The sequence below is a fragment of the Dermacentor albipictus genome, chromosome 7 (assembly GCF_038994185.2).
Source record: "Dermacentor albipictus isolate Rhodes 1998 colony chromosome 7, USDA_Dalb.pri_finalv2, whole genome shotgun sequence".
Classification (NCBI taxonomy): domain Eukaryota; kingdom Metazoa; phylum Arthropoda; class Arachnida; order Ixodida; family Ixodidae; genus Dermacentor; species Dermacentor albipictus.
In genome coordinates this window covers 101,788,884-101,813,520 of record NC_091827.1, presented here as the reverse complement: position 1 = coordinate 101,813,520, position 24,637 = coordinate 101,788,884, and the positions used below count along the sequence as shown (strand labels likewise).

The window sequence follows — 24,637 nt, the reverse complement described above, 5'->3', positions numbered from 1 at the left end:
GCTTCCAACAGACACTAGAATTTAACTTACTCTCTCAAATGCAACAAATTTCATTCAAATGATTCAGGAGTTATCTCAGAAAAGGAGTTTCTGCATTTTACATGTATCTGAATAGGCCGCGTCAGAGTTGGGCCCGAGCTAAAGCTTCCTCTTAAACAATTTGCCTAGGGATCAAATACATGAATAATAACTGTATTGTCATTGCCAAAGGTACTGCAAATGAATTCTTGAATGCTACGCACTGTCAATACAAGCAAACTATGTATTTTTTCATAGAATATTATACTCGTATGTGCCAAAAATTGTGCCCAACATAACTGATGTCAACGCTTCCACGTTTTTGTCTATTTACTAAGTAAAGAAAATATCACACGAGCTTTAGAACTACATCAGTTCGAAACCAGCAAAGCAGTGCATGCCGCTGATATGAAAAATGTAAAGGCCATGAAATGAACAAGTTGAGGACAAATATGTTAATGAAACTTTGTCATTCAAGATCCTTGTTTACATCCTTGTACATATGCAACGGCCAGTGAAAAATCTCAATGACGCTGTCATTTGTTCCAATGTATTACGCAGGAGCAGCTGTCACCGATCGTGTATCGTGAGTAATTGCACCGAAATTATAGTCGCAACTGAAAGCACGTATAAAAAGCCGGAGTTCTGCAGAATTTACGAAAGGCCAGTCAAATGGAAGTGAGCCAATGCGAATATATGACAAACGGGGTACATTATTTAAAAGTAGCCTCCATGAGCATTTAGACATTTGTCCCATTGACTAACGAGTCGCGTAATTCCCCTCTCATAAAGTTCCTTGGGTTGTTGCTCCAAAACGTCTGCAATTGACTTTCACGTCATCGTCTGAGACGAATCTGGTTCCCTTGAGCTGTTTTTTTGGTTGCCCCAAATTGTGGAAGTCGCAAGGGGACAGGTCTGAGCTGTATGGCGGATGTTGCAGCGTTTCCCGCTTGAACTTTGCCAGTTTTGTGTTAACCACATCAACGACATGTGTACGGGCATTGTCGTCGAACAAGATGACCCCATTCGTAAATTTTTCACGTAATTTGTTCTTGACTGCAACATACAAGCGATCCTGCGTTTCACAATATCGGAAGCAATTGATAGTCTCTCAAGATTTAGCAAATTCTATCAGTAATGGCCCCTGACGATCGAAAAATAAAAGTCAACAACACCTTTCCGGCAGAAATGACGGCCTTTACTTTCTTTGGGGGTGGTGAATTCGAATGTTTCGGTTGTAAGCTCTGCCGTCGTGTTTCAGGCTCGTAGTAGTGGCATGATGGTTCGTCTCCGATCACAATTGCAGACATGAAATCGTCACCCTTATTGTGATACCGGATCAGATGAGTAAAGGCAGCGCCGAACTTATCCGTACTCTGGCGGTGGTTCAAAATCTTGGGCATCCATAGCGCACACAAGAGCCGATAACCGAGATGTTCATGAATTATGGCGTGAACGGTGATGGTGAACCGAACCGTGACTGATGTACACACGCTCTGCCAGTGCATCGATGCTTATCCTCCGTTCTTGTGTCATCAGCTCATCAACATTTGCAATTTTGTTAGGGGTGATTGCACGGTGGCTTTGGTGCGGTCTGGGATCGTCTTTGCAACTTTCACGTCCTTCTTTGAACCGTTTGTTCTAACGCTTGACAGTGACCAATGCAATGCATTGTTCAATGTTCAATAGGACTTAATCAAGCTGCTGATGCAGCTTTCTTCCTCAAGACCTGTCCATATTCAAATGTATATTGTATATGGGAAATAAAGCACTTACTTACTTTAGTTACTTACTTACTTTAGTTACTTGCTTACTTTACTTACTTACTTACTTTACTTACTCACTTTGCTTACTTACTTTACTTGCTTGCTTGCTTGCTTGCAATGTACACGGCAGCCATACGGTCACTAGTTTCTTTTTGGGAAACACCTTCAGCTGTCAAAAACCTCGGCACCACGCTGCTCAACTTCTGGAGCATCCATTACATCTCGCAACCACGTTCAACCCAGTGTATGAGTGCATCAAAGAACATTTATCCTCACACCTGCGTGTCACTTTTGTAAATGAGAGGTGCCTGTGTGCTACGCGCAGGCGTTGCATATAATGAACAGAACCATAATTGTGCAGGATGGGTGGGCTCACTTTCATTTCACTCGCTTTCGTACATTAGAAACGCGAAGATACAATGGAATATACAAATGCCAAGATACAGCTTGATAAAAGGCAAAAATTGCCACTTTAAACAAAGTTCATTGCACGTATGCACAAAACCTCGCAACAAAATATCTAAACGTACGTATATGTTTCCAATAAATCTACGTATCTAAGAAAAAGTCACGGTATATAATGGGTCAAACAAGGCAAATAAACATGTTGCGCAATCACAGGTTCACAGAATCCTATATCCCTCCCCCATTCCATCCACTCCCTCCGATGTATCGCGCGTGACGGAAAGTGGTGCGCTTGCTCCTGTTTTTTCCCTCGCGCACACAAGACTGAGCCACCATCGTCGTCTCACCCATTCCAGCCTCCCATCCCCCTCCCTACGCTTTCACTCACACATACAGCATGCGGCGCGTGGTCACAATGTTATCGCCGTTGGACTTTATGCGGAACATGAGGTTGACGGCAACGGCATGAATGCGCCTAGAGTGTCCATATAATTGCTATCACAATAATATAATAAGAGTATCCGGCAGCTGAAGCGTCCCATGGCCCATTATTTTCCGCAAAAGAAGAAGCAACAAACTCGAACTTTCACCATGCGACAATTCGCTGTGCCACAATGTCTTTTTCTTTTTTCCTTTTGTGGGGCGGGGGCACCGAAATGCAAAAACGCAAACGAAAGTATCTCCATAATCGAATGCCTACTTTGGGCACCTAATTTGGCTACCGAAAGAATATTGAAAAAATCGTGAGACGTTTGGTCAACCGAGAACCATACGCATACTGCTCGGTATCCTACACCGGCTAGCCAAGACTTTCTGGAGAGGTTGCGCTCGGGCGAATGCGGTGCAATTCATCGAGTCCCCACAGTGATGGCAGCGAGCGACCATTGTTTCTTTTTCTCGTCTTCTAGCTAGGAAGCGTCCAAAGCTCTGCCAGGCGAAAATGCACTCGGCCAGAGAAAACCGAACGCGCACTGAAGTGCGCCGCGCGGTGGTCGGGGCAACACGAGAAAAACGCATGCGCTCTGGCTGGCTCTGGCAGCGCGCAGGTAGGGGAGCGAGAACAAAAAAATTGAAGAGGCTCAATGTGTCCTCGCGATTAGAAGTCAAAGTAGAAAAAATAAATAGGAACGTATTTACCTTGGCTGGTGTTAGTATCTTCACTGTATGCTTTCTTCATGTGATATGACGGCACGAAAGGACCACCACAACGCTTCGTTTCATCGGGCCTTGCTGCGGGCTTTGTCAACTTGTCTGATAGTGCATTGATTTGGCTTGTCTCGTTGTATGGCCTGATGTACGACTTTGGAAAAGTTAATGAACCTTTTGCGTCAAATATTTATGGGAACATTAAACTTACAAAGTTCCACAATTGAAAATCTAAAGCATACGTTTGGAAATGTCAATGCACCTTTTACATCAAAAGTTTATGAGAACTTTATACCCATAAAGTGTCGGAATTTACATCCACGCGCTCCGTGGATTCCATGATAGAGTGTAGATTCCGCGGCCTCCGCGTGATGCCCCGGCGAGCCCGTTCACCATCAAAACGCCCTTGTAACTGTGCTCGGATGGGGCTGCTTGCATTATGTGATTCCCGGTGCATGGGCGTTGCCACAATATCCAGCCCGAGTGCACAATTCTTGCGGTGAAATGGCTTTTCGAGCGTTAAAAAGACGTTCTAGACAAAATCCAAAATGATTTCCGGTGCCGGGGCTTGCTTTGGTCGGCGGTGCATGGACAGCGCGAAAATATTTCGGGGGGGGGGGGGGGGCTGAAGCCCCATAAGCCCCCCCCCCACCGGCTATGCCCCTGACTGTATGGCTGCAGGAGATACCCAGGCTATGTTGCATGCTTGCAAGAAGCGTAGTTTGCTGTAGATGCATGTTACGATGTCTTCTCTTCTGGCTTGTCGGTGTGATCGCATCTCCGTGAACCAAGCGTCATAAGCACTCAGAAGTGCTGCAAATGCGGACTTCAGGACTGCTCTCCAAGTTGGCTATGAGGCATATTTGCTCCCTTGGAAGCGATGCCAGGCTTGAGCGGCTCCTCGAAGACCCCCCTTCCGCAATAAATTTATTGACCGACGCTGGCCAAGAGTGTTTCAGGGCAACAGAGTCAATTGTGCAAGCCCAGGTGGTATGGTCGTCCTTAAAGTGCCCCTGAAACAGTTCGGAAAAATTTTTTAGAGGCGTAGCATGCAGCTAAAGTTAATAATTCGCACCACAATTTGTGTGAAGAGTCTCATATTAAGAGAGCTATGGAAGGTTACAAGTTACCCTCCTCCATAGCCATGCATTTTCTCCTCAACTTGTTCACCAAGTGATCAGGGCTAAGCTCCCCCTTCACTGGCTCTGTGTCATGATAGCGCATCGTGTTGTATACTTCTGGTTCTCTAGGAGCGAGCGCGCAAAGCCTCTCCAACCTCTCCACCAGCTGCTTGGCAGTCAACCCCAAGTGACAGCTATAGAAGCAGCGTGCGTTGCGAGCATTCTGTCGCAGCGCCAAACATGTCAGGTATTCCGATAACCACAGGCGAGCAGGGCATTTCGACGGATGAGTGGAACCATAAACTCAAGCTGATGAAGGAACTATACGTAGGCATACGTGAGCTGCCTGATCGTTCCGCATGGTCCAGACACCTGTTGGCGCAGTGCTTAACCAGCCAAACAAAGAGCTAATATTACTCTAACCAAGTGTAAAACATTTTAAACATTTACAAAAACAAAATGTGCATGAATATGTTCCTGTGAAAAAGTTACGCCAGCAGCAAAGAACACACTTTGTTATTGCTACTGTGTTTGGTTGAGCTCTGTCCAGGTGGTTGCACCATGCAGACCTTTCATGTTTACACTTCTGTTCATCCCATGAAACGGCACAGTCAAATCGCCAGACCCTGTCCTCGTGAGCTTGCGTTTACCCGAATACCGAACTCGTGAAACGCTGTTGTGGTAGTAATCTTCTGGTGTAAGGTGATGGCTGCAAACGCACAAATCCTGATGCCAATTGGATAGCGGCAGTCCCATGCGCTGCAGCCAGTCCGCTTGTCTGCTGCCTTGCAGAGGGACACTATTGTTGTAGCTTCAACGGGGCGGCCGGATGAAAGGTTTACGGCATGAGGCCTAAACGGCCGGGGCGCGCAGCGCCGCAAGAAAGAGCCAGACTGCCTCAGTCGGGGACCAGACAAAGAATGCTCTTTTATTTCTGCGAGGGGAAACAGGAGGCAACTTACAGCGTTTGGCGCTGAGTGGCACCCTGACGTAAATGACCCAAAATGGAAACCAGAAGCTAACACAGGATATCACATCACCTCTCCCTTGAAAGGAAAAATGCTCTACTCACTCTCCTCGCAACAAAAGTAAGTCACGAGTCAAAGAACACATGTTAGCACTGTAACACACGTGATTAGTGATGACATCTTTACACAATAGAAAATGATATCTCTGGCTTCCCCATTTAAAAAGAAACACACATGAAAACTGAATATGAATTATTGCACTCCAGTTCTGCAGTTTCAGTACCCGTTTTGGGCGGACGATGAGATGCAGCCTTGCACACACAGATAAGGCAAAAAATTCACAAAGTACGGAAGTATACAGTAACAAACATCTGTGTGCCTCCTGGGACAGCACTGATGGGTGGCTCATTCGCCCTGAGCCTGACTCGAGACAGTCTTTGTGGCTGTTGTGGATTGGGCATTGTGCGTAAAAGCACTTTACACTCCATAGTCCCCCCGTAAGAATGCTAACGACCTAAGTGTTGAAAATGTTGAGAAAACTTTTTGGCATGAAAGGCCAATTCGTATGGAGGTCAGCACCGTAGTAATGATGTGCATACTGCACAATTACGCTACAAGAAACGTAATTTATCCCCTATACAAGTAGTAACTGGAAGAAAAGGTGGGAGGCAATCAAGGGAAGAGTAGCCACTGGAGCGACTCTTTTCAGTGAATTTTCCAAGAAAATCCTGTAGTGCAGGGCATTTCACAAGTTTGGATGCATTCCATCGTTTGCCATTTTCAAGCGTGAAAGTATTGCGACCTACCCTACAGTAAATCTTAATTGGACCCGAGTATTTAGGACCGGACTTTCTCGAGTTACGTACTCGGACAAGATCTCCTGGACGAAATTGAGGGCATTTTGATGCATGACGACGGTCCACGTACGTCTTAAGACTTTTGGCGTAAGAGCCGAATTCGCATGCAATTACATCCTTAATAGTCTGGAAGCTATACTCGGTATCCTGATCCCATACAAATGGTTTTCCTTGCTTTAGCAGTTTCTTAAGCGGCTCTGCTAATTCAGCGTACTGCGGGATCAGTTTAGCGTAGTATCGCGTGACACCAAGAAATGAATGTAGCGACTTCTTGTCAGTTGGCTGCGGTGCCTCAACAACTGACTGAACTTTGTTTTCCAGCAGCGAAATGCCGTTTGCAGCGCAGGCTTGCTCACGGAGAACCCGAGGGTGAGGACGCAGTTTCGCCGAGACTGTTTGCATTGAAGCTCGAAGATGAACGTCGTGGATGAAGTCCTTTACAAGTCCCGATTGTCCTGAGTACGGCTGGGCGAACTCCAAGCGAGCGTTATGCGGGAGAGACGGAAACTGAATGCTTGGGTCAGCTGGAACTCCTGACACCTGTTGGCATGTAGCGAAATCAAGCTGCGTACGAGCAGAGGACTGTCGATGCTTTCGGTTCCTCGAACGGCAAACTGAAGCGAAATGTCCTACTTTTCCGCACGCACAGCAGGAAACGTGCTTGGCTGGACAGCCTGGATCAGATGCGATGTGGTGAGGTGAACCACATCGGTAGCAATGGCCCGCGATGTCTCGACTGGCTTCGCGGAGTTCGGGCCGTGCGCCATGTTGGCCGGCCTCTCCAGGTCGCGACTTTCCGCCATGCCGCCGAGCGCCATTTTGAAGCCGCCGGGTCGAGGGAGAAGGGTGGCGGGAACCGCCATCTTGCGCGCCCGGACGGGGAAGGTGATGGCTGTCGATGCCATCTTGGCGTTGCGTCGAGACGCGCTGAACGGACAAGCTGTCGAAGACTTGAAGTTCTTTGTGATCTTGCTGTACGGTTTGACCGATTTCCTGGGCCTTCTTGAGCGTGAGGGACGCTCCTTCATAGAGTAACCTTTCTCTAATTCTTGTTGATGCGACGCCTTGGAGGATTTGGTCGCGAAGGGACTCGTCGTGCGAAGCGCTGAACGCACAAGCAGGCGCTATCCTTTGTAGTGCGGTGACGAAGTCCTGACAGGTTTCTCCGGGTAGTTGCTTCCTTTCCCGGAAGATAATACGGTGCACCAGAGGATTGGTGCTTTCTTCGTAGTGCTGGTCGAAGATGCGGAGAACGTCTTCGAACGTAGTAGCCGTCTGGTCCTTCTGCGACGCAAGGTCGTAGTAGAGACGTTGCCCCTCGAAGCCTAAGTTACTCAGTAAAATGGCTTTCTTCCTCTCGTCTTGTAGTGCCTCGCCTCCGGTTGCCTCGAGAAACATGCAATAGTACCGTTTCCATGTGAGCCACAGTACCGCAGGAGTACCGGGTAGCGCCAGGAAAGGCAGCATGGGGGTACGAACGCCATGCTGGGCACCGAGAACAGAGGAGGGGCAGTTGCGGTTGGCGGAGGAGACGTAGTTGCGGCGTCTTGCATGTCGGAAGCAGGAAGAGGAGCAGAAGTACGGCAAGGGCAAGTAGGAAGCAGAGTAATGGTTTACCTCGTCGCCAGTTTGTTGTAGCTTCGACGGGGCGGCCGGACGAAAGGTTTACGGCATGAGGCCTAAACGGCCGGGGCGCGCAGCACTGCAAAAAAGAGCCGGACTGCCTCAGTCGGGGACCAGACAAAGAATGCTCTTTTATTTCTGCGAGGGGAAACAGGAGGCAACTTACAGCGTTTGGCGCTGAGTGACACCCTGACGTAGACGACCCAAAACCGAAACCAGAAGCTAACACAGGATACCACAACTATGTCACAGCTTGACATATTGCCAGTCGCTACGTTTGCAGTCCACAACGCAACAAAGTCGAATTATAGTGCTCGCAGAAAGACAGACCAACTCTGAACACGGAGCTCTAGTCAAAGACGGAGCACGTTGTAACACAAGCGGACGATGCTTGCTGTGTGCCGGAAGTGCTTAAGTGTAGTGACAAATCGCTCTTGTGCATTCTCTTTCTGTACCTTTCTTTTATAAAAAGAAATTAACTAACATTTCAGCTATTACGAACAACATTTGTTCCCCATAAAGTTGGAAAAATTATTGATGACGCACCTTGGGCAGCCTGTCGGATAGCTCGCCCTACTAGCGTTATTGGGGCAAAGAACGTTAAATGGGAGGGGCAGCTTAAAATTCAGCCGAGTGATGTGTTGCAATCGACAGTGACGTACATATTTAAAACCTTATAATAAATTACACACTTTACATGGAGCACTTACATGTGTCAACGATCAGAAGGACCTACTCTAACGACTCGGTACGTTTGTACAAAATTGTCAAAATCATTTCAGGGTCCCTTTAAAGCCATGAAAGTGGAATTTCAGTCTCCAGAGCAGTGTAAATGTGGCACACCCAATGCCAGAAGTAGAACAGCTTGCCGTGGTGTTCTGCTGTTGTGTCAGCATGGACAAGGTCCGGGCAATTTCAGCATCGCGGTCCTGCTGAGGAGCCACCGTGGAGGCTTGGACGCCGTCGTTAAATGGTTGTGGCAGCGAGTCCAAAAATACTCCTTTACTTCGAAGGGTCATAGATGTAGGCAGATTGAGGTCTTCCAATGTCTCTGTCTTTCGCGACTGCACCATTCTATATAAGAGAACATAAACAACTCCATTGTTCACTAGGTTGGCTGTCCTATCATGCCCTTCTTCGTCTTTTCCACACTCCCCGCGCCATTGTCCGAGCTCCATTGCCGCTCTTCATCATTACAATATATATAATTGGATTAGAGGGCTGGTGGCTCATTTTGTCAAATCATCTATGGCTCTCGAGGAAAAAAAGCTACGCAATAGGTAGGAGGGTGGTAATATTTTCTCCAGACTGTTTTGTAGCATTGAAATGTAGTCAGCAGTGCAGAGATTGTTGGGTTTTGAATTTGGTCGATCAACGTCTCACAAATACTTGGAGCACTGGTGTAAGGTTTTGTTAATTCTGAAGTGGACTGGCAGATTTTTCCTTCCATCTACTGATCCAGTGATGTAAAGAAAGATATAAAGATGATAGATGATATAAGGAAAGATGACAAAGTACTGACAGAGGAAAACAGCTTTTTAAATGCAGAGTTTGCAGTGAGGCTCAACCTAACAGGTTTAGAGAGCTGTTCCTGTGACAAAAGGGCCCCCTCAGGAGCGACTGCGTCAGCAGGTGTTTGGTGTGTTGTGACACCACGTACCCGAGCACATGAGGGTTGCACTCTCCTGTGTGTAGCCGTGCGCAGCTGAGCCGTGTCTGGGAAAAGGGGGATCCTAGGGGTTGAGCCAATGCTGGGTGTTTGGACCTTAAGGCCCCCTGGTGGAGGCAACACACCTCTTTGGCCTCTGCTTCACGTATACGGCACCTCCAGTATCCTCTTTCTCTCTCGCCTTTTTCATCTTTCCTTTCTTCTCTTCACTTCTCCTTACTTCCGAATTTTCTGGCGGCGAGGGTTAACCTTGTGTAGCTAGCCAGCCTTGGTAATGCTGTATTTGGTTATAGCAGCAATGTACGAATCTTGCTTCAAGCTTTACAGAAAACATTTTATTTGGAAAAAAAAAACTATGTGAAAATGTAGTAAAACTCTGGTACCTTGCGCCGCCACGAGAGGGAAGTACATATGCGTGGTATCATCATCAGCAGCTTCAGGGTTCAAGCAGCTTCAAGAAGCACTGACGGTGATGAACTCTCGCTAAAGAGGAAAGGAGCTCATTCTGGACCTCAAGCAAAAAAAAAAAAAGTTCATGCCAAGGACTCTGGGGAAGCCAGCCACGTGACCCGTGAAGAGCGCCTGTTTTATTTTTTGTCATCGGAGCTAAACAGGCCATGCTGCCTTTTTCTCCAAAATGTTATACCACTTTTTGAGAAGGCACACTGCCTTCTTGAGGCACATGCTCCTCAGATTCATGAACTGAGGGGCCTCTTGAACCACCTTTTTTAGGATCTCCTGACTAGATTTGTGCTCCCAGGTGTTGTCAAGGCATGTCATTGATTGCTGGAAGTTGACTATAGAGCTGCAGAGAACCAGAAAGGCCATGAAGACAATAGTTATTGGCAGCACAACCTACTCTGTGGTTGAGACACTGAGCTGCATTGAGAGAGAGCAGTTCTCTGCTGTGGGTCTGTACTTAATGGCAGCATGCAATTACATTCGCCACAAATTCCCGCTAGAAGTCGATCTTAAGATTGCTAAAGTTGCTCAAGTACAAGCTGTGGAAACTGCTTCATTGAACAGCATACGTCATATTATTATGGCGTTCCCTGCTGTCCTACCCGAGCAGAGTGGCAAATCAAAAGAAGAAGCAATCGACACACTTGAAGTTGAGTTTGCCAACTTTCAAGCATATCAGGTTCCAGCCGACATGTTGTATGAGCCAAGGTGTGATGTGCAGTGTCGCAATTAGGAAGCGTTCGAAGTGTCGATGGATCACTCAGATTCCACAGAATTTCAGTGGTTATGCTGGGTATTCTCTCCATTCCCCACAGCAATGCTGAATGTAAGAGAATATTCAGCACTGTGAACAAAACTCGAATGGAGTTTCGCTCATCTATGTGTGAGAAAACTCGAAAGTTTGCTGATGGTCAAGGCACACCAGAGTGGTACTTGCTGTGAGTAAACCTACACAGAGAAGTCTCTGAAGCAGGCAAAGTTGGCAAAAGCAAAATCATTGTAAAAATAAATTGGGCCGCAGTCGAGTTTTCACTCTTTACTCTCCAAGACATGGATTTCACTTGCAGTTGTGAAAACGTGAGTAAGTTTGTCGCAAAAGGTAAATCCCTTAAAAAGAGAGTGCTGCCGCGCACATCCCTCCCCCTCCCCCAGCCGCGATAGTTTTACGAATTTCCATATCTTCAGGTTAGCAGGTATGTGTATTGATTGTCGCTTTGTTTGAGACAACTTTGTTGGAGATTTTTGGTCAATTTTCTTTTATGTAACAGTGGAACAGCTGCCTGGGATTCTGCACATGCAACCAGCGATTTTTACATAAAGAAATTAGAATACAGTCAACTTTTGGTAATTCAACTTTGACGACACCGACAAAATTGATCGGCTTATCTGGCAGGTTGAATTAACATGCAGAAAAAGTGCCAAAACACATGGCTGATTCATTTGGCAATATTTGCCCGAATCTAACACGCCCCTGAATCGAAACTCTTGCCTGCTTTCTATGTGTCCAAAGTAGAAAACCAACATAGATATGGCATTAAAGGTCCTAAAAAATTAAAACCTAACGCGCACCAAAAATTTTAGCAGGAAAAATGTACAAGGGTCTAATATGTGTTCTGCAGTGGCGGCTGGTATCCTGACCTCAGGTTTGCTGCAGTACACTGTTAAGTGGTATGGTAAAGCCTACAAATGTCACGAAGGCTGTTTTGGTTTCGTGTTTGATTGCACCATGCATGCAAATGCCAGCCCAATTTTCGTGGAAACGAAAAAGGGGCACATTGGAATTGGGTAAACACCGTAATCAGACACTGTGAGCCACCATTATCGCTTGAAAATCTTCCGAGCGAGAGCCAAAAGTAGGCATTTTTTATGGAAGATTGACATGTGTTCAACGCATTTACTGCTATCTAAGCTCCACCTAGACAGACGCTGCTAGTAAAGAGTCACTGTTGGGGTCACCATAGTAGTCAAATGCATCTGTGCTAACTGGCAAAGTTCAAGTTATCTGGCGAAGGGCAATTTTAGGATCGAAATAAAGAAAGTTTGGGCCCATAGAAATGCATTGGTGCTGGCTTGGACCTGAGGTAGTGATCGAACTAACCAAAAAAATAGAATTAATGGGAGTCAAATTAAAGGAAGTCGACTGTACAGCATGTGTGTCTTTCACAGAGTGATAAATTGATAAGTGACAATCCAGGAGGAAATGGTCACTCAAAACGTAAAACATTGTATGCACAATAATATTGTACTGATCTTATGTCTTTTGGGGATCACATCTATTGACATTTACTTGATTTTTCTATCCTGAAACACTGGCCTGAGGATGATTGACTGTGCAGGTTGCAGATGGCGGCTGTGCTGTGACCCTGGCGCTCAAGGACTCTGAGGAGACAAGGAAGATGTGGAACTTCAAGTGAGTCTTCCTTGCTGCCTCTGAAAGGCTCTCAATTCAGTTCCCTTTCTATTTAAACATCAGTTGTGCTGTGATGCAGTCACCCACACACTGCCGTGGATGGTTCATTTGGCGTGAAGCATTACGTCAGCAACGCAGGAATGTGGGAAGCACAGCAGAGTTTTGTTCTGCCCAACAGTTTTTCTGAATAATTATTTGTAATGAGAAAATTGGTGCAGACAAAGCTGTATTTCTAATATGAAAGTAAAGCAACAGACGAAGTGAAGAGGGAGAAAGCTCCTTCAAGCTACTTCGTCTGCTGTTTTGTTAGCACCAGTTTCTTCATTATAAGTAGTGCACCTGCCAGCCATTGAGGGTGATGTCATTGAGAGTCACTGAGGCACTTGGATAATAACTGTCCCAGAAACTAGGTGCAGCTGTGTGCTTCCACAAAATCTAATACGGTGCACTTCCGTTACGATTAACTCTGCTAAGACAAATTCTGTGAGAAGCTGAGCAGATTACAAACTTGTGTTTAGTTCTTGCTGAGTCAGTGGCCTTCTGCTAATATGGATTTCTCACGAGACAAACAAATTTTAAAGTTCCCATCATGTTCATCTTTTAAGGGAGCGTGCTGTATATTGTGCCACTGCATCGCACTGAAAGGAGTGGCACGACTGTTACGCTTTGGTCAAAATGGCGAAGCATTCTCTAAATGTGTAGCAGAGAGCTTGATACCACTTGGCCAGTTTAGCAGTTCTTCCGACAGGCTGTCACAAAGCATTCGTGCTGCAAGCAGTGCGGTAAAATATGCGAATTGAATGAAGCTGCGAGCGCGAATCACATATGCTGAATATTAACTTCATGTAAAATTTAGTCGGAAGTTCAGCATGCACCTGCGTTGTTTGTATCCGCTGAGTTAACAACTGCCGGTTGAAGAGAGACACGATCGATTTGCGTCCGATCCGACGTCCAGCGCTGCATGTTCCGGCATGTGGCATACAATGATTCAGGGCCAATGGGATGTGCATCCAAACGAGCGAATGGTGCGTAATCTCCACACACATTCAGCGCCCCAGCTTGTATGCTCAGAAGGCTTCATGTCCTTGTCAAGAAATGCAATATAAGCAACCTTGCACAATTGTGCTTCGCATCGTGCAAATACTGTCAATAAGAGTATGCCTTTGCGAGTGACAAAACACTTCAAAATGGTGCGTAGTCCACTGATGGCTCTGTTGACAGCCAGCGATAGGGCAGTAGGCCTAGCTCAGCATATGCTGCGGCTGATGGCACTTGCGATCCAGCCCGAGCTCGTCAAAGAACGCTTATTTGGGCTAACATGATTAAAGCTGTACACTTATGTTGCCCGTAATTAAATATAATTGGTTTACTCGACGTCATCGGTGCGAAAGGCAAACATGCAAGCCAAGTGAGCAGCCTCACTCAGACACTAGGTGCGTGCTGTCTACCTGTGAAATGTCTTCACATTGCTGTTCCCGATCTCATCAATACTACGTACTAGTGTCCTAGACGCTGCTTTGCAGTACAGGCACGTATTTAAGATAATTTTACTGAATTGGTAACTATTTCATGTGGGAAACGAATTCTAGACGGCAAGGAAAAAAGAAAAGAAAAAGCCGGCAGATCCCAAGCCCTATGGGAACCGATGTTATGCTAAGCAGTGTGCAGGAAGCCTGCCAAGCTAACGAAACAACCATGAGAGCACCAATACTTGGGCGGGTGTTTAATGACCTGCTTTACACATGTCTTGACCTATCATTTATGTTCGTCATGCACTCTTGTCATACTATGCCAACTTTGGTATGTACCAAGTTAACGAAATGATTATGAGAGCATTGAGATGTAGGCAGCTGTTTCATGAGCTACGTGACATGCATTTCATGACATTTATGTCATGACCCATTTATGTTCATCATACACTTTTGTCATACTACATTTGAACCTACTTAGAACAATATTCAAGTGCCACAAAAAGTTTTATTGCTAAAACTGATTGTTATAACCGGGTTGCATGAAAAAGTCAAAATGGGGGATGGCAGAGCTGTTATGAGAAAACTATAATGGCGAGGATGCCAGTGCCCCTCCTCACCACCTTTGATGGTGGTGATTCGATGGAGGAGATTCTGAGTGCAGATAGCACTGCCTCGTTCTGCAAATAATCTCCAACGGGCTGATTGTTGTCGTGACAGATGGTGGCATTGCGCGACGGAGGTGATGACAGCAGCAGCAGTGATGAAAAGATTGATAGTGGCCCGTCTTCGACACAGACCCCAATGTTCACGCAAAGTGCACTGTCATTGATAGAGTTGCTCATTGATTTTGTGCAAGCTAAATTATAGCCGCCAGTGTTAGCACAGCACCGCTAGATGGGATGAGCCTCGCAGTTGTAAACCTGAAACTTCTGCAAAAGCAAGTAGAGATTGCTGACTATTTCAGTATGCCTAACACTTTACATGCTGTTTAGAGGTATAAATAAATGTTTCATTTTTCACAGCCTACTTTCTACGTCAGTTTTTTTTATAGTAAGTGGCAAATTTATGGCACTTGTGGTATAGCGATGATTGGCTGTAACAATCGGATTTTTCGTTCTTCTTGATATTGTTGTAAGTGGACTGCACTGCACATGCAAAGTTAATGAAATGACCATGAGAGCACCAAGATGTAGGCAGCTAGATAGACAGAGACAGACAGACACAGACACATGGACAGACGGATGGATGGACAATCGGACGGGCGGACAGATAGGTAGACAGATAGACAGATAGACAGATAGATAGATAGATAGATAGACAGACAGACAGACAGACAGACGGACGGACGGACGGACGGACGGACGGACGGATGGGGAGAGAGAGAGAGAGAGAGACGAATAGATAGAAAGAAATGGATAGACACAGAGAGAGAGAGACGGATAGATAGAGAAATACTGTAAAGTGGCAAATGTTCACCAAGAAATGCTTTGCATTTTAAAGAAAGCGGCGAGAAATTGGCCTGCCAGCGCTGCCTCTATGAAGGGAATGTCGGAGAATGTTGTACGCTTGCCACGGTGTCATTGGCTGAGGCGAAACGTGGGCGCAGTTGCCAGATGCATTAGACAACGGAAACCTGCCCAGTTTGTTGCACGCCGGGCGTCCAATCCCTCGCATTGGTGTGGCGAAATTCCTCGGAACTGGCTGCCGTTCCAGCCTGTCGGATGCCGTAATGGATGCCAAATTAGACCGTGTGTCTCCCACTTTACTCTAATGCGCCACCTTTTTGCTTTCTGTTGCAGGTTCCAGGTGCTATACACAGTCATCCTTAGAAAAAACAATTTGGTCCTTGACGTCAAGGTGACTAATACAGGTGAAGTCTTCCTGACCATTGTGCTCAGCCAGCTGTAGGCTGTCAAATGTCCCAGTGTATTTTCGAGTTTTCTTCTTTCTGTACTTGCATGCCGAGAAGCCAGTTTAGTGTTTGTCTGGCTGGCCTTGGCACTTTCCTTCGCCTTTTCTCCTCTCGCCTGTGTAAAAGGTTATCCAAAAGTTTCTGGAAACATGTTGCTGCACCTAGACAGAGATTGGTAGGCTGAATGTCAACAGAGTTCTAATTTGGGCTGGTTTGTACTTACTTTGGCGAAGAAACAAAGCTTTAGAACAGGACAATACGTGACTTCAGTGCCCGTCTGTGCTGTCTCTCCTTGTCCTGTTCTGAAGCACCATTTCTTTGCCAACGTTGTACACTGCTCTGCTGCCAGAGGGCACCTCAGGGCACCTAAACTGGCACAGAATTTCACGCCCACTCTATTGCCAACGTGTCAATAAGTTAATGGGTGAGTGCTTGAATATATACGCACCATATACGCACAATACCATATTTACTCGATTCTAACGTGCCCTCGATTGTAATGCGCACCCGTCTTCTGTGACTTAAAAAAAGAGAAGTCTTTTACAGGACTGCGCACCTCATTCTTTCATGCAAAAATACAACTTTCTCTCATTTGGAAAAAAAAAAAATATTTGCTCCCAATCCACTAAAATTGTGATAAATAAAAAGAAGTCGCAGTTTTGTCTGAAAAGTGAAGCATCGATAACGATAGCAAATTAGTAGACAGCTATAAGAAAAGTAAGGATATAGTAGTTTTATTGGCTGTATAAACTTTTAAACATTTGCTTACTAACTAAATTAACAAGCATGGTGTCACGCGCGCACAAGCAAACATGAGCACGTCTTACTCGGTGACTGCGGAAACTCTAAACTCTGGAGTGAGGAAGTGCGGTAGCAGGAGTGAGGGAATTTACTTTTGTGCGGTCTTTCGCATCGACGCCAACGAAGGGACGAGAACACAGTGCGGTGCGCCTAGATGCATAGACTCCATCTCCATCGCAGATCGCGTTCAAGATAGGCCGCCCCATACATAGCAGCTGCTGGCGTCTCTCCTGTTTGCGCCAGTCCTGCACGCAAGTTTTGGGAACTCCGAACACCCGTGATACGGCCCGATTTCCGCCAAGTCTCCGCACGCATGATCGCTTTCCTTTGAATTGCGGCATTGTGATGAACTCGCCATGTCTTTACAGTTGGCACTTCCATGCTGATAGAGCATGGAAGCAGAAAACGGGAAGCCGAACGGTGCACCAACCTAAGCCAGAGGAAGCATTGCCTAAGCCCACGTACTGCAGCACATGGAGGAAGATACGGCAGCTAGGCTCGAAGTGCGTATTTTGGTATTGAAATTGTGTACAAACACACTTCATTATTTTAAAGTTCGAAATATATGGTCTTCTATGGACAAGAAGTTATAAAAAGTTAAATACTTTACACCATACTTTGCTTCGTTTGGAACGTGCCACGTGAGACAGATTGTCTGGGCCAGCCAATATATCGCAGAATGAAAACACGCATAGAGCTGTGCTCAAATTTCGCATTACGGAGTATTGTATTTGTGGGGGAATTTTATGTGAAAGCGTAACTGGCCAGGTCTTGAAATTGGCGGTGTTTGTCTGAGGCCTCGAAGCATTCTATACAGCACTAAAGTTGTTCCTTCTATCACTAAAGTTGCTTATACTTTGTCCTACATTCTTTATAAAGTTATTCATCGGAATATTGAGAATGACTGCCTACAAAGAAATGTCACGAAACAAAACACCGACATCACATGCCTCTTATGTTAAATCTTCTCAGACTTAAATATTAAAAGTGCGGAATGATAAGATCGACCCTATCAAGAGGCCGTGTTTCAACCAGAAAGCTCACCTTCGTGCATAGTGTTTTGCTTAGATGCCGCGGTGCTTGCTGTGCATGTTCGTGGTGTCTCTTCTTTGCATGTGTAGCAATGGCACTTTCCCTGTGGCACAACAGGCACCACACTGTCAAGGTCAATGTAGTGTTCGCGACCGCGGTCGTGCCCTTTCAGTTTGTGTTGTGCCGCTGTGGTGCTTGCTGTGCACGTTTGTGGCGTCCATATGCTTGCATGTAACCCGTGTTCATGAAGTAAAACGTCACACATTTTTTCTCTGTGGGTGTGTGTGTGTAACCAGTTTCTCGCTAACCTGGGTCGCTGTGTAGTCTACGGTCAATTGGTTAGAGCATCGAGCTGTTGTGCTGAGGGAACCCGGCTTTAAACCAACCACTGGAACATCTAGAGTTACTCGGCATGGGCCACTAGGTATGCGCTGCTCTTCGATGACCCTCTGTGACGCAAAGTTGCGTCACTGGGCGTGTGCCATTGGGTAGCATATTTTTTTCCTCTTGTAAACCACACCCCCAATTACATCAGCCTAAAAAAAATTGAATATCTGCACACCTAAGCTTGGAAATAACCGCATACAACAACGCTCAGATATTTTCAGAAAACTCTCTATTTGGGGATGCACGACTTGCGCACGTTGTGCCTTTGACCAGCGGCTCTCTGCCCCCCCCCCCTTCTCTTTTTGCTGTAGTCACACGACGGACATGATCACAGACAAATCAGTCATGTGACTTGTGATGTGAATGATGTGACTGTGACGTGATTCCCACAATGTGTGGGATCTGCCTAATCTTTTCTTCAAAACCTATTCTATAACAAAGGGCTCGGGAGCACCAAAATCCTTCATTGTAATGAATGTACACCACACCGCTCACACTGGAGCACACTAAGCATCTTGAATAAAATACCTTTATTTAACATGAATTTACGAGAGACTTAGTGGACAGAATTTTTATTGTGAACAGAATGTGCGACTGCACCTAACATTGTTGCATCGAGGTTCACAGCATGCTCTGCTCCAAAACACAGGAGCTGCACAAAGTAAAATTGTAGATCTTCAAATGCTGCTACCTTCTCCTTTACCGTCAAAATTGTTAGTTCATGTACAGGATCTTCATCACTGTTGCTTTTGCTGACACTGGCGTCCTTTCCACTCTAGCTGGCTTTGAAGACGTCATTGGTCGTCAGCTGTAGGATTGCACCATCACATTGTCATCAACTACAACATATTCAACAGCCTTCGCACCTGTTGATGAGCTACAACAAGCAGCCTACAATTTGAGCGATTCCTGGAGCAGTGCAACATGACTACTTCTGACATCATCCCACTCGTCAAGTGCGTTGCTAGCGCTGCTGTTAGCACGAAGTACACCCATGGCGCACTTTGGTGACATCTATGGGAGGCAGTGGTGTTCGCTTAAAGCAGCAAATAACCTGTCGGGGTTACCTAAATTCTTTCATTGTACAGGCTAATTCATTGCAATGGTCTGCAGCATAGAGGTGTCCACAATACATATGAAACATAGGAATGCAGCTGGGGCATAATGAATTCTTTGTTATACAGGTGATTTCACTGTAGAAGTGTTCTTTAAGAAGAATTTTAGTGTATTTATCATTTTTGTAATGCTGTATTCGATACAGCAGTCATTAATTCCTAGAAAAGTTATTAGGAACCATTCTCTAAAAATGTTGAGAGGCTGTTCGTGCAGTTTTTAATGACAATTACTCGTCTTGTATTGAAAACTTATTCTCTGTCCTTGATAGTCAGTTGCCTTTTTTTGGGCTTGTCAGCCCAGGCATGGTACGTAATTTTGTAGAAACGAATATCCTTACTGTAAATTTGTATATGCCTCTATATTCAATATTCTATTCAATACAGTATTTACTCACATAATGATTGCACTCGCGTAATGATCGCACCCCTGAATTTTGTCGTCAAAATGCGATTTTTTTTATTTCCCATGTAATGATCGCATCCTGAACTTGCTGCAGCTATATGTCGTGTGCCAAGTCTAGCTAATAATGATCATGCTTACCATCTGTCGAATGCTACGCAAATGACTCTTCAAGACAAACCAAGCAGTCTGCACGCACCAAACATTCTTAAGCAGATGCCTCATTTCATTACTTTCATCACTTTCCGCACTTCCATCACAAAAAGTGGTACAGCCAAACTTGCCTTTATTATGTGTAGGCTTTATAATGTTTGTGGTCAACAACAACAACAAAAAAGGCACCTTTCGATTCTTCTCATCTGCACTCGTGGGCACGCAACAAATCACGAGCAGCAACGATAGTAGCCACGTTTACACTGATACGTTAAAAATGTACCTTATTCATATGCCAACGCTTCTAACACAGCTAAGATAAGGCAAGATATTCACCCACCCTTAGCGCAAACGTGTGGTATTAGGATAGCAGTGAAGACAGATGCTGCTGTTTTTCGCAGCATACCCGCCATGTGTATCTATGTCACTGGCAGCTAAGTGCGCCCATCTATTTCTGCCCCCTCAAAGTGGACATGGCTACGTTATTGCCTCAAACTTGCCGATATTAACGATATTATTCATTACTGATACGGAAAAAACTGTTTCAATGCACGTAATGTACTCACGAGAAGAAAACAAAAATCGCGTTCAGCGCGTTCGGCTTGCTCCGCCGGCCGCCATTTTGTTTTGGTGTCCTGCACCTGCATCCCGCAGCAAACGCGGGCCGAAAAAAATTTGTTTTTCTTTTCGCGGAAAATTTAACTCTCATAATGATCGCACCCCTGAATTTGCGTCAATTTTTTCTGACGAAAAAGTGCGATCATTATGCGAGTAAATACGATATTTGACATATACTGTTTGTGTTTGATTCATATTAAAAATTTTTGATATTTGCCCACCTCCAGTAGGAAGGTATAAACTTACCCCTGTTTACAACCTTCATACCACATGTGCTAGTCTATCTGTCAGCCCCCCATTTTTTAGTAGGAAGGAAAGCATTACTGGTCCCGAAACAGTTGCAGTACACTCGAGCATATGCTCCAAGGTCGTCTAACCCACTCCTTGAACCGGTACTGGATGCCACGTGGAAAGGTGACTGTCAGTAAGGTCTTCCTTCCGAAGCTCGTGAAGGGTGCTGGCATGTGTCCCTGTGCTGTCACTGCAGGCATAATGGTAGCCTTTTGCTCCTTGTATTTCTTAACTGAACACTGCCTGCGCCCTTCTCTTGAATTGATTTATTGGGTTCAGTGTTCCAAAATAACACGCAAGCTATGACAGACGTTGTACTGGAGGGCTTCAGATCTATGTTGACCACCCAGGGTTCTTTAATGTGCCCCTAAATATACAAGTGTGTGAGTGTTTCTGCAGTACATCTCAAATAAAACAAACATGTCTCAACTCCGAGCTCCTTTAGGGCAATTTTGGAAGCGCCCTTAAACTGCACGAAATGTCCACTGACATGCTGCTAATATAATCACTCAGCCACTAACATCCCACTGCAGGTGATATGTACAGCCGTGGTTGTGCTAAAGGCCGCATATCATCTGTCACCATTGTTCCTAATCTACCTGTGTAGTTCATACCCTCAACACTTGATCCCTTTTATAAGTTCCAAAAATATGCAATGCCACGTGTCAGCGACTGAGTGAATCTATATCCGTGAAATGACAAGACATCAATGCAATACACTGTGAATGCTACAAACTGGTGGGGCCATATTCTTCAACAATCACTTTCAGGGATACTTTCACTTTCGAGAGACTTTGCGTGGCTAGTACCGCATGCATCGGGGCCAAGATTGATCTCTTAGCACAGTGGCAGAAACACTGTTGCCCGTAGATGTCAACACCTTTGACGCTAGTCCTGCAATATCTCGTGAAGGTATCCCTAAATGTTAATGACGGAGAATGCCACTCCTGGTGCATTGCAATCGATAATTTGGTGCATTGTTTCCATCTGCACCTCTTGACACTATTTCCTTTCACGAATATTTTCGTTTTGCCAGTTTTTTTTTGTTTCAGACCTTTTTACGTTCCTAATGATAGCTGGTGCCGTTTTGTGCATTTGTTGTTGCTGCAGGTGATGCAGAGTTTGCATTCACAGTCCTGCTCCATACATACCTGAGTCTAACCGATGTGAACCAGTTCTCCATATCAGGCCTGCGAGGCTGCCCCTGTATTGACAAGGTGAGATCTCAGATTGCAAGGGCAGTAAGAGAGAATGCTGAGTAACGCCAGACTGGAGGATTATATGCACTACATAATTGCACCACCATGTGAAATCTGAGCAGGACCAGGCTCAGATTTTGCACAGCAATCACTAGGAATCTTGCCAAATAGCATGCTTGCAGAAGTACTTTATGTGTGCCACCATACAATGATTGTCACTGTTGTTTCATCGTTGCACTTTCCAAGGTACCCGCTGCAGTGCCTCAGTGACTATAGCTTTCTGCTACTGAGCACATGGTCATGGGTTCGACTCCCAGCTGTGGCAGCCAGATTCTGGGGGAAATGGAATGCGAAAACAGTTGTGTGCCATCGTTTGGGTGCACATTAAGGAGCTCCAGATGGCCAAATTAATCTGGACGCTCCCCACTACAGTTGTTAACGTAAGCAATAGTGTAGCTTCAGGACACTAAACACCATAATTTTTATTCAAAAGCAACACAACATCTTAATGTAAGTTTTTTACATTGTAATAATAAGATGTAACATACACCTTTTAAAACGAAAGGCACAATGCTGTAAATACATCTAATCTAAGTTGGACTCATTAAAACCTTGTTAATTCTGCACTTGTGCATTTAGGAATACAACTTGTGATTAGGGTTGCCAGTTCTCAAGTGTACACAGTCGAGACGCGAGGAGAGGGGGGGGGGAGCTACACATACACACAAATAGCACAAAGTTCGTGATGAGTTAGCTCGTCATCAGCACCAGAGCCTCAGCATCGGCAGTTAAGGGGTTAATGCTGTAGCATAAAAACTGTTCATGTTTCACTGTTATGTTTACATTACAGTGAAACCTCGTTAAACCGTAGTCGGCCGGAGCTCGGAAAAAGTACGTACTAAACGGTAGTACTGTTTAAGCGAAATAGCATGAGATCGCCCACTTACCTGTCGAAAACGGAACTCAGAGAGAGTGCGATGAAAGGGGAAAAAAACATGCAGTATTTATTCACTTCGCGGGACGTAAGTGTTATTTTCATTTGATGTCGCGGCGGCCTAGCACGACGACAGCGGCCTCAAACTTGCTGAAGCTGCGTGCCAGCTTCTCAGCCAGCCCCCCTCCTCTCGGCAAACACTCGCACGGCAGATTCCTCGTTGGCGTTACGTATTCTCCGTGCACACGCGCAGTAGTGCTGCATAAGTCCCGGGGCGCCTTTTTCATTGCCGGGTGCCGGAGTTCGGAAAACTTTTCGTTTGGAATAGTTACGTTATCGCGCCCCTGTTCTCCTTGCGACGATCGCATTCATGAGGCTGACGTAACGCGCAGCTTCTGCCACTGTCGGGCCCGCTGTCGCTTTCCGTGTCGTCCTCATCACTGTCGCTAGTTGAAACTTCGGCAACAACAGCGGCAACGATGGTGAAAAGTCGAACCTCGTAGCCGACATATCTCTTCGCGGTCACAACAGCGCTGCCGAGCAACTTCGCATTCCAAATGCCACACACAGTAGTCAACAGCAGATCCATGTCGCGGGCCAGCGCCGACGTTTTCGTGTCACGTTCGGTAACACGGACGATGTCTAATTTTTCTTCTATGCTGAGCACCCGGCGTCTTTTTTATCCTAGCTTCGGCATGACGCGAGTCCTCGCTTGCACGACGCCACAACGCTCTCTGGCACGGCGTCCATGGATGGATGGATGGATGGATGGATGGATGGCGGCTATACCCTTTGTAACGGGCGGCGGCTGGCGCCACCTAGCCTTTTGCTCCCCCCTCCTATTTTATTATTATTCTTTTTTTTTCCTATCTTTATATCCTCTTTTTTTTCAACTTAGTTTTTACTCCCCCCCCAAGATAACTATCTAAAACAGTAGAGGAAACATTTTGTCCCTGATTTATGTTATTATCTATCCCTTGACTTCCTCCACCAATCCTCTAGCCTCCCCTTCGTTACTGCCACTCTTTTCTCGTCTATTTACCCTCGTTCCCCGGGAAAACCTAATGCCCCTTCCATATCTGCCTCTGTTCCCTCTGCCAGGGTCGGGCGAAGGGCTGTGCATCTCAGCACTATATGTTCAGTGGTCTCCATTTCGGCTCCGCAAGCTGCGCACCGAAGGTCCACGTCTTCAAATTTATCCCTGTATGTTTTCGTCCTCAAAACCCCCGTCCTAGCCTCGAATAATAGTGAGCTGCCCCGCGAGTTATCAAATAAGAGCTCTCTCTTAATCTCCTGTTTTTGTGACCTATACATTGATAGCGATGGCTTTCCAAGCATTCTTTCTTCCCACATTTTTCTTTCCGTCTCCTTCACCTCCTTTCCCACACTAGAACCACTTTGGATCCCCTCCCTCGGCTGTAGGTATCTATTCCTCAGCTTCCTCGTTCGGAGTGTCCACTTTGTGTTCAAACTTTTCATGTACAGATATTTGTACACTTTTCCTGCCCACCTTTTTTCCTCCAGTGCTGAGAGTCTCTGTTCAAATTTTATTTTACTTATTGCCTCTCTACCTTCAAATGACGTCCATCCCATGTCCCCCTGCACTCCCTCATTAGGGGTGTTCCCGTGTGCTCCTAAGGCCAACCTGCCTACACTTCTCTGTCTCGTTTCCATGCATGCCTGAACTTCCGATTTCATGCACAGTACTGAATTTCCGAATGTGAGGCCAGGTACCATAACCCCTTTCCATACGCCCCTAACCACCTCGTACCTATTATAGTTCCAAAGTGCCTTGTGTTTCATTACAGCCGAGTTCCTTTTCACTTTTTCAATCATAGTTTTTTCCTGTTCTTCCAAGTACTTTTTGCCCTCGTTTAG

At 45.8% G+C, this 24,637-nt stretch overlaps 1 protein-coding gene across 2 annotated transcripts in view; it reads left to right on the top strand.

Annotated features, from left to right (window-relative positions):
- Positions 1 to 24,637, top strand: part of LOC135917210 (uncharacterized) — an 81,214-nt gene that overhangs the window by 19,333 nt on the left and 37,244 nt on the right. For both annotated transcript variants that reach the window (XR_010569226.2, XM_065450733.2), the window contains exons 5-7: positions 12,372 to 12,445; positions 15,717 to 15,787; positions 21,737 to 21,843. Coding sequence is in view for 1 of the 2 variants with exons in the window: in XM_065450733.2 (XP_065306805.1) it covers positions 12,372 to 12,445; positions 15,717 to 15,787; positions 21,737 to 21,843 (252 nt within the window). In the remaining variant the exon portion in view is untranslated. The remainder of the gene's footprint in view (positions 1 to 12,371; positions 12,446 to 15,716; positions 15,788 to 21,736; positions 21,844 to 24,637) is intronic.